The 10,675-nt window shown below is 37.8% G+C and overlaps 1 protein-coding gene across 1 annotated transcript; it reads left to right on the top strand.

Moving 5' to 3' along the window:
* Window positions 1-15: 15 nt before the first annotated feature.
* Window positions 16-10,324, top strand: LOC131800111 (stress-70 protein, mitochondrial-like). The gene is made up of 17 exons (XM_059117794.2): window positions 16-207; window positions 300-358; window positions 1,483-1,666; window positions 1,927-2,012; window positions 2,132-2,330; window positions 3,092-3,198; window positions 3,806-3,878; window positions 4,528-4,617; window positions 4,749-4,841; window positions 5,437-5,646; window positions 6,114-6,341; window positions 6,996-7,100; window positions 7,495-7,612; window positions 7,748-7,842; window positions 8,334-8,426; window positions 8,857-8,997; window positions 9,389-10,324. The coding sequence occupies exons 1-17, from the start codon at window positions 106-108 to the stop codon at window positions 9,482-9,484; spliced, it is 2,079 nt and encodes a 692-aa protein (XP_058973777.1). The 5' UTR covers window positions 16-105; the 3' UTR covers window positions 9,485-10,324.
* Window positions 10,325-10,675: the final 351 nt, after the last annotated feature.

Genomic DNA, 10,675 nt, shown 5'->3' with positions numbered 1-10,675 from the left:
CGCGCGCCACTTACGCAAGAAAAGTCTTTTGCACCTTACGACTTGCATCAGCTACCAAAGGCCTGTACTTCGAACGCCTTTTCTCAAAATCACTAGTAATTGGAAATGTGGTCTACTTTAAACACTTCTCGAAGATCTCTTAAGCATCTTGCCAGGGTTGCCCGTCATGTGGCTTCGCTGAGATCGTTTGGGTCTGTCAGCAATCAGGTACGACTCGATCGCTATAAGTGCCGGTTATTTGACATATATGTACCACTTCTAGATTTCCTAATTATCGGTCTCGTTTTCGCCACCAACAGAGAATTATTACCGAAGATATCCTGTCAAAAAATGGATTCTGTAAAAGTCGACCTTACAGGTAAGATTACGGTAGTTTGTTGGGTAGTTAAGATATTTTAAAGGTAATCCAGTTTTCCACGTGGTCTCCATCAGGGCCAATAATCGCTCCAGTTCTTATATGTGGCTAATAGAGATGGAAAAAAAAATTTCATACCAAATTCTCTTGATTTGTTACTTTCCAACTTGAGAAAAAATTGGAGGAGAATATCTTTCAGTAAACGAGTTCAACTTCAAGTTTGATTGATCTACTGTAAGTACACGTACATATCTTATGTAATCGACCATTAGGAAACTTCATACAGTTTAGAGACTGTTTCTGGGTTTTTACTGTTCCCGTGTTGTTCACGATCTCATTCACGTTGTCTACGTAGGCTTAATTCTTTGAGATCCTTTATTTACGCCATATGCCCCCTAGAAATACTATGAAAAATTTTTGGTAGGGTTTCATGCAAGACTTCTACCATATTGCATAAATTCTAAGTTCTGGCAATTCAGTGGGAATGTTTACATTTCTTCTAGCTGATCATGTGAATTCAGATAATACTTGTGCGTAGATACACTTGTCAAAACATGATCCAACATTTTTGTTGGGAATTGTATAATTTTACATGTACCTTTGAGAAGAAGGTACAATCAGGTGATACAATATCCTTCATATAAGCTACCTTTCGTTTTCCTCGGAGCCTTTCTTCTTGATGATGTACCCGCACTGATATTGTAAGGAGTAGCATGCATCTACATTTGTTGTTCATGAAGTAAATAATAAATTGCACATATTATACTTAAACTTTGGAGACATCATACCTACTGACAAATACACTTACCACTCACTCATGGTAGCAAAAGAGGCCGTAATATGTAATTTCTTCATTTAATATCCATGAATTATCTAGCAAACAGGTAATTAGAATACTCAAACCTATCAGGTAATAATTTTATATTGATCCAACACTAAATTCCCATAACTGATTTACAGGGAAGGGTTTTGCAGCTAGAGGGGAGAATTATCAATCAAAACTCAATCTAATCTCCTACAATTGTTTTGTTAGTCAAATTCATTGTAAGAAGAACTGTTTGCATATGTGTTATGGTTGTAAATTTATATTGGAAGTCATACAAAATAAGTTTGAATTTATGTCATAGCTCTGAAGCTGTGCGAGGTGCAGTTTGTGGTATTGATCTTGGAACAACAAACTCCTGTGTGGCTGTGATGGAAGGAAAGACACCCAAAGTGCTTGAAAATGCGGAGGGATCCCGAACCACACCCTCAGTCGTAGCCTTTACCAAGGAAGGAGAGAGACTTGTTGGTACCCCAGCTAAGAGACAGGTAAATTATTGTACAATTATTTTGAAAATTTATCCATTTTAAATATGCACACTTGCATCTAGTTTATTTGCCAGTAGCTTCTAAGACTTGCACTGGTCCAAAGGTTAATGCACACAGAAGTTTCCAAAGTAACTTGTCATCTAAAGATCAACTTTACAGTACAGACTTTTTAAACATCAAGCTGTACTGTTCACTCAGCAACCATGGTATGTGCTGTGTTACTAATTAAAGCTTCATCATATATGAAACTTTTTCCACAGGCTGTTACAAACCCAGAAAATACATTGTATGCCACCAAAAGGTACATTGGTCGCAGATATGATGATCCTGAGATCAAGAAAGATGCGTAAGTATTTTGATAAATTTTATGCCATGGATGCATTTTCATGTAAAGTACTTTTAGAGAGCATTCAACTTTGAACTCTGGTCAATGAAACAACAGCTAATGAATTTTTCCTATTTTAGACAAAGTGTGTCATTCAAAATAGTCAAAGCTTCAAATGGGGATGCATGGTTTGAAGCCAATGGCCAGATGTATTCACCAAGTCAGGTTGGAGCTTTTGTACTCATGAAAATGAAAGAGACAGCTGACAGTTACTTAGGTACAACAGTCAAGAATGCTGTGGTCACTGTGCCAGCCTATTTCAATGACTCTCAAAGACAGGTTTGTGTTGCATTACATGTATTAAAATGATAGCTCTACATAATACACTTACAGTGTAAATTTGTCAATGTTGCTTTACAATTGAATCAACTTTATTTGACAAGAGTTAACTTTAAACAGTTATTCAACTGAGAAACTTGTAGCCCTCAATCCATTTGGATAATGATAAATACTTGTATGTGCAGAAACACAAATACACTGTATATATACAAGTCTGATATAAAAAGGAATGGCAAGGTAGATTGGACAGCTAAATAAGATTTATAAAGCATTTTGATTAGGAGTACTACTCAGTGCAAAAATCAGTATAGCAGTTGCAGCATTGCAATCAAGACAATGTAATAGCCTGATCATGATTAATCTTCATTTAGTTAAAGTAATCCACTTTGTGGTACCTACAGTTGGTAAAAAATGAACATGGGCTGCCTTTCTGAAGGTGGTTTTAGAAATCCTGACTTTCCTCAAAGTATTTGGCAGGGAATTCCAGAATCCAGTAACAGAGATATCAAAAGTTCCTCCTTCCTCAGACTTGTAATTAAAGGGAGCACAGACAAGATTTAGGTTTCTGTGGCAACCAGCTCCTTTAAATCTGTACAACATCTTAATAGATCTTGCATAAATACAGGGAAGCTTCCTTGTAAATTTAAGTCCTCAAGAAATAATTTACATGTGTTGGCCTCAACTCTGTCAGAAAATGGGAGCCGTGCCAATGATGCACATATTAATTTTAGTTATTGAATGTGAAAATTCTTTCTGTGCAGGCCACAAAAGATGCTGGCCAGATAGCTGGATTGAATGTTCTGAGGGTGATTAATGAACCCACAGCAGCTGCATTGGCTTATGGCATGGACAAATCTGAAGACAAAATGTAAGTTGTTGCAACCCTTCTGATCAGCTTGCTACTGTTGCCGGTTGTATTTCTGGTATTATTGTGGTTGGGAACAGTGCAGGGTTTTGTTAAGAACTTAGCCTGCTATTTGAAATTTCAAGTGAGGCAGCTTAAAAAGGGTATTTTGGGTGCAACTAGATTCCTGACTCAGTAACAACATTTTGTTCCCAGTTCTTTACTACACTTTGAAAAATGAAGTGCTTAAAAGAATGTTTTGAATTATTTTGCTTGTGATATGTTACTAATACTTAGATTAATCAGATATATACAATTATCTACCCATAACTCCCCTCAGTAAGATGATATTGGGTTTGATATTGAACAATTGTAGGGTTATAACATCAGAGGTGCTGTTGTGCTTTACTAAGCGATCTCCAGTTAAAAATGCAGCCTGCAATACCTGCTTTCTCATCTGAAAAAATTTGCCAGCAGCTGGTACTTAGCAACAACCCTGAACATGTACAGTGAGATTAATCGATCCCATGTACTTTTGAATATGCATTGAAGGAAGAAATAACATTGGAGGAAGCAAATGGATTGAAGGAAGTTTAAAGTATAATTTTGAATTTTTTATTTCAACCTATAGAATTGCAGTGTATGACCTTGGTGGTGGCACCTTTGATATCTCCATCTTAGAAATACAGAAAGGAGTTTTTGAGGTGAGAATCAGCATCAACTACATGTAATTGTACAATCCAAGTGTAGCTCAATGATAAGGGAACCAAAATATGCATGTTAAAAACGTGCATTGTACACATGTGCAGGAAGACCAAATGCATACTAGTCCTGATAATTACATGTGGTATGAACAAGCCAGCCAATTGTTTTCTTCTTTGTGGAATAGTCATTCTTAATCTCAATGAGATTATTATTTTACAGTTAAAACTTGTACTTAAGCTTCAGCAAATGTACATCGATCTCTTTTAGTTTCATTAGGCTTTGTTTATTTTTTCACCACTGTGATTCTGATAACTTAACACAGGTTTCACTTGCTGGCAAATTTGCATTAACCCTCAACACCCTGAGAGTGATAAGCATTTACTTTCTCCATCCTGTATCACCACTGAATCACACATTTAGGTCACAGGAATAAAGAAAATGGTCACCAGCTAAAGAAGCTCTTGATTGTTAAACAAATTCTCCTTGTCAGCACCTTAGGAAATGTATAGAGAACAGTATGGAGAATATGCATACTGATGTTAGGGTACAAAGGGTCAAGGTTTACCGACCAAAAAACACTGTACAGTGTACATACACCTGTACACCCTGTAATTACACTTGCACTTAACTAATTTCCTTGATCCACAGGTTAAAGCCACAAATGGTGACACATATCTTGGCGGAGAAGACTTTGACAACAAACTGCTTCAGCATTTCATTACAGAATTCAAAAGAGAGGTTAATTCTACTTGCAGAATTTTATCAGCACGGTCTTTCTATTTTTACATCAATGTTGAGCAATTGTAAACTCACTTTTTTCTGAGATATCATCAAACCTAAAACTCATAGAGTTTGAATTTAAATTTCAGAGTGGAGTTGACTTGTCCAAGGATAACATGGCTTTACAGAGACTAAGAGAAGCAGCAGAGAAAGCTAAAATTGAACTGTCATCATCAGTCCAAGTACGTACTTTTACAGTGAATAATGCATCAATGTAGTTCACAAAAAGAGTTACACCATATTTAGACCAACTTTTTTTTACTGTAAAGGAATAGCTGGGAAAGTTTCTACAGAAACTGTGGTGCTGCATGCTAGGGGGTATTACAATATACTGTAATTTGGTTTTATCAACTGAGTTTTTACTCCAAACTGGCTACTGTAAGAAGTTTCCAGATCTGATTTTTAGAGCACAACTGCTTTATCACCCTCAAAAACTCTGGAGTGGCCAATGAATGAGTTATCAGTTATTGGATCCTTGCATTTGCACAAAGATTTCTGGGATTACCACAGGGAAAACATTGCAAGTTGCCTGAAGAAAATTGATGGCAAGAAGTTGTTTCAACATCCAAAAAAATTGATTTTGAAGGGAGATGAATGCTTTTTCATGGCAGTTTTATCATAAATGGACGAAAGTGATGTTGATATAAGAGAGTTTTACAGGAATTTCCATGTATTAACTGTTCATAAGTTTTTATTTTCTGCTAATATAGAATTTGTTCTTTGAAAATTATTTTGTATATCTTCAGTTATTTATCTTGTTTTCTCAATTTTTTACAGACAGACATTAACTTACCTTACATCACAGTGGATTCTAGTGGACCTAAACACTTAGCTATGAAGTTGACACGTGCAAAGTTTGAGTCTCTTGTCAGTGACCTGATCCAGAGGACTGTGGAACCCTGCAAGAAATGCCTGAAAGATGCTGATATTAGTAAAAGTGACATTGGTGACATTTTGTTGGTTGGTGGAATGACAAGAATGCCCAAGGTACTGTTATTTTGCTTGGCTCAAAGAAATTTCACTGGCATTGTGTTTGTATGAACCTGGACTACATTTAGTAATAATTACAATACTGTGGCAGAATACAGATTATTTCCATCCCAGCTGTGTTGTGTACCACAACTTTAGACCAACAAACTCCAGCTCTTACTTGGTGTAGAAGACACAGTGTACAACACACTATTGTTTTCATTGTTTCTTATTTCTGGTAGTGGTGAAATTCTATTGTGATGTATACTGTGTCTTCTACACTAGGTAAGAGCCCAAACTCCTACATCAGCCCCTCTTCCCCCAAAAGAAAAGAATAAATCTTGTTTCAGCTTATGCTAGCTAGCTAATTTCTCACTCAGCACAGCAATTTGTTCAAAATATTGTATGAAGTCAAGCAGAAATTAGCACTCGCAGCAGCAAGCAATGAAGATAAATTAAGTTTTGCTGATGTGTTTTGTTACCAGGTTCAATCTACTGTTCAAGAGATTTTTGGTCGCCCCCCTAGCAAAGCTGTAAATCCAGATGAAGCTGTAGCTGTAGGTGCAGCCATCCAAGGAGGTGTGTTGTCTGGTGATGTAAAGGATGTGCTCTTGTTAGATGTGACACCACTGTCATTGGGAATTGAAACTCTTGGTGGAGTCTTCACGAAGCTGATACCCAGAAATACAACAATTCCAACAAAGAAAAGTCAGGTAAGCAACTGAAAGAAAAGTCAGGTAAGCAACTGAAAGAAAATATCTGCTCTCTGGGGCTTCATGCATTTTATATGCAAGTAATATCATCAATGTTTGTCTTGGTTTCATTTTTTGATCTATTTTTTTTTTTAAGATTTATCAGAGTAAGATTAAACATAAGTCTTACTTGGTTGAGTTGATTTCCATACCATTATAATTGGAAATATAAGGAAGGATTCATAATAATTATTTTCTGTGGTCAGCGACCTAATGAGTGTGTATGTTCAATGATGTTACCAAAATAAAGGAACTTTTTTCAAGACTCCACTTTTAACTTCTTTCAATTTCATTTTAGAATCTCTTTTTCCAAAATTTCACTTGCCAAGGTGCACTCGAGGTGCAGCTTACATTGTATCTGCAAGTGAGCTTATACACCAGTTTTTGCGGTGTTCTAATTAGTGTTGTATTCATTTTAAATATCAAAATATGGGTAAAATGAAAAGACATTCTTATATAAATACAGTGTATCTAACTGGTTTGGTGACTTTTAATAATCAAGAAAACTTGGGAATACACAGTAAAAGCAATGTGCTTGTACATGTACATGTACATGAAAGACTTTCTTGGTGCAAATTTACTTAACTGTACAGTTTTGTTATGGTTTGTTTTCAGGTGTTTTCCACAGCAGCTGATGGCCAAACTCAGGTGGAAATCAAAGTACACCAAGGAGAGCGTGAAATGGCAGCTGATAATAAGCTACTGGGGCAGTTCCAACTGGTAAGGGGGCAAGACTTGACAACCGTCTCATGGAACACTGTTGTTGGCCCTTGGCCAAAATACTATAATTTTACAAATTAACCGCCAATTTAGGATGTAATGATAGGAAAGACATGATGGCACAAGGATGTGCAATGACATAGTGGTTAAACTTAAGTGATACACAAGTAGATCAATTATGGCCCACTGCATGCCGATTTCCCACACAAAATTTCAAAACAACTGCTGTCACATAAAATAAGTGAAAGAAATGTGAAACATCCATAGATAGAAAATGTTTTCACGGGACAGGAACCATGACAAGCTTCTTTAAGGTATCTCTGTCTTTTGTTATACTTATAGTTTGGACAATTGCAACCATAACTTCTGTTGTAATTTTTTTCATGGAATATAGGTTGGAATTCCTCCTGCCCCTCGTGGTGTACCACAGGTGGAAGTGACTTTTGACATTGATGCTAATGGTATTGTGAATGTATCTGCCAGAGACAAAGGAACAGGCAGAGAACAACAAAGTAAGTCACTGCTTTGTCAAATTTTGAATTTACAGTTACATGTGGAATACATTTAGTTTTAGTGAGTGTAGTATAGTGATGTTAGAAGGTTGTTCCTCGGTCTCTTGTACTGATGGAGAGGCTTCCTGTTTGCAGTTGTCATCCAGTCATCTGGAGGACTGAGCAAAGATGAAATTGAAAACATGGTGAGAGAGGCAGAGAAACATGCTGATGCTGACAGACAACGGAAGGTAAGTGGAGTAAAGGTATTTGTAAATATACAGTATATAAGTACGAGTTATGGGGAGAATATATGGTCATTATTTTTTCTGGTAAGGGGAAGCGGTGGGAATTTGGACTTTGGTTGTGTCACAAAGGAATTTTGACTGATCTCTCCGTAAGGCTTTCTAGTATTCTAATGACGTAATGACCTCCCTCACTGACTTCCTTTCTCTTCCCCCCCCCCCCCCATGAACTTTGTCAGTGATGACTGAGCCCCCTCTCCCCTCTGCTCTCCTTGAAAATCAAGCGATCCCCCAAAATCCTCCATCAACCTCTGCCCCCACCCCCCCCCCCACAGGGGATAAATAAAGAATGATCAATGGTTCAAGGGCAAAGGTTTTTGCACTAAAAACAGGTACATTATGCAAGATCTTTCATTTTCAAAGATTTTTGTTAATTTAGTGTACATGTACATGTACATGTACATGTTATTGGAGACTTGTCTTTTTATTTTCCTCAGGATCTAACAGAGGCAGTGAACCAGGCTGAAGGAATCATCCATGATACAGAAACGAAAATGGAAGAATTCAAAGATCAGCTGCCAAGTGATGAGGTAAAATTGGCTTCACAGTGAAGTCTGTGTCTGCCTTGAAGAGCAATTTTCAATTGAGTGTTGAAAGTAATCCAAGATTGGATTGGGTTTGCTTTACTTTACTCTGTCATTGGTCCAGAAACCTGTACGACTCTCTCAACCAATCAAATGCAATGGGTGGAAGAGACCTGGGTTGGGTCACTTGCCGTTTTTCAGGGAGGAATCTTTACCCTTTCCCTCCCAGTGGTGACCCAAGAGGAGTTTCTTGTTAAGATTTATTCCATTTTCCCATTAGAAAGAAATTGTGAAGCAGATGAAATTGGTCGATTTAACACCGAATTTTTAAGGGTCAAAATAATTGGATTAATTTCAGCAGCACTTTTGAATCCTAGATAATGGGCCACAAGCCTGAATGTCTTTTCGCTATTTTTTTTTTTTTTTAATATAACAGACTGACAAGCTGAAAGAAGAGATAAACAAAGTGCGTGAGGTGCTGGCGAGAAAAGACAGTGAAACAGCCGAGTCCATTCGACAAGCCTACAGTGAATTGCAACAGAAGTCACTCAAACTGTTTGAAATGGCATACAAGAAGGTACAGTTGTGATTTTATCGATGAGGTGCGATTTACTGATGAAAAAAGAAGTTTAAGGAGAAAGTACCGGGCGAAACTTTACGTCCCAATGTATTAGAGCTGATTTCGACTCTAAAATGGGGAGCAGGAGATGATGTTTAGTAACAGCAACTAATTGCCAGAAAAAAAAGATGCTCTAGCACGATGCTCTTGCCCATTGTACTGAATTCCCACAGGCTGAAATCAGCTCTTGGGAAATGTGAATTTGCGCGCAGCTTTTATCCAGTTATAATAGACAACGAGGGTCGTATATTTTGATTTTCCTTTGTGTCGTCTTGTATATTTTCTTTTTGCTCATGAACTCACGCCACGTCCTTCCCAGTCAATCATCTTTCTCGTGCGTTTGTTGTAGATGGCCTCCGAGAGGGAAGGTGGAGCCTCGTCTTCAGGTAGCGAACAAACCGCAGGCACTGGTGAAGAGGAGGAGAAGAAGAAAGAAGAAAACTAAATTATTCGAATTAGTTCAATCCACGATCTCTGCCTTCCAAGAATTGCTACTAAAACATAATTGATAATCCCACTGGATTCTTGAGTGGCTAGAGATCAGGGGCCACTTGAAATATGACATCATACCAAGAAGAGACTTGTTTCAAGCGAAGATTTTGTGTCAGGAATATTGATAACATGATGACATTTGGCGATCATCTTGCTTTTAATACATTTGCGTGTTCATTTTAAAAAATGGGGTGTTGTGGCAATGTTGCGCATTGTATTCACACGCACTCTGCTTAGTAGATGGCGAAGTTACTGAACGTTAGAGTACCAGGTTTTGTACGTAAGTGTTTGTTGCATTCATTCAGTGAATCATTTATAATTTGTAAGAGTCAAGAAAGGGTGATTTAAGATCATCTTCTCTTGTCAGGACTTAAATACTGTATTGTTGTGTTGGTGTTCATGTACCTTAGTAGAAGACCTTCTCTTAGACAACTGGTGCGATGGAAAACTGGAAGTTCCCCCTGTAAAGTTCCACATGCACGGATCTCGCGCGGATCAAAAAGTGTCACGCAGGCCGATGAATAGCGTGAAAGCTTAGTGCGCGCAAGCGAATCTCGATTCTTCGAGGGGCCCCTGCAAGAATTCTCGTCAATTAATTCGAGCATATTCCATCCCATTGTACTTTGCCGGTTTGTTTTGCATCTCTCCTAAAAGCCGATATCAAGGGGCATTTATTGTTCATAGCTCCTCTGCTTTTGTTAAAAATGGTGTGAAAAGAGATAGAAAGCCATTATCATATCACGCTTGGTGAATAAAGAAATACTTGAATAAACGCGAAGATGTTTTTCACTTCCTTTATGGCGCTAGTTCTTCTGTGTCTGAAAGGTAGCTTGATATTTTTTTTTGCGCTAGGTACTTGCCCCGCTGTTATTGTATCAGAAGATACTTCGTGGTGTTTTTTCAAGTAGTGCACGTCCTTTTTTGTTGTTGTTTTTTTTTGTTTTGTTTTTTTCAGCTCGCCACCCTTACACGCCAAGGTGCGGTCTAACTCCAAGCTTGGGTCAAGCTTCTGCTGGACCCTCTTCTCCCTCGATAAGAGACCATTTTAGAACAGAAGAATTATGCAATCAAGCAATTTCTTATCTCGAGTTTCTGTTTGTTGACACCCGACAAAATTTTAGCAGCTTGCAATTGCAGTGGATTG

Source organism: Pocillopora verrucosa, chromosome 1 (genome assembly GCF_036669915.1).
Source record: "Pocillopora verrucosa isolate sample1 chromosome 1, ASM3666991v2, whole genome shotgun sequence".
NCBI lineage: Eukaryota > Metazoa > Cnidaria > Anthozoa > Scleractinia > Pocilloporidae > Pocillopora > Pocillopora verrucosa.
This window is presented reverse-complemented; position numbering and strand designations above follow the sequence as displayed.

Bases quoted from the DNA above. Each gene is read 5' to 3' on its own strand.
- LOC131800111 (XM_059117794.2), top strand. From the start codon at position 106: ATGTGGTCTACTTTAAACACTTCTCGAAGATCTCTTAAGCATCTTGCC. The intron at 3,199-3,805 runs GTAAGTTGTTGC...TTCAACCTATAG, and splicing joins GACAAATCTGAAGACAAAAT to AATTGCAGTGTATGACCTTG. The intron at 7,843-8,333 runs GTAAGTGGAGTA...TATTTTCCTCAG, and splicing joins ATGCTGACAGACAACGGAAG to GATCTAACAGAGGCAGTGAA.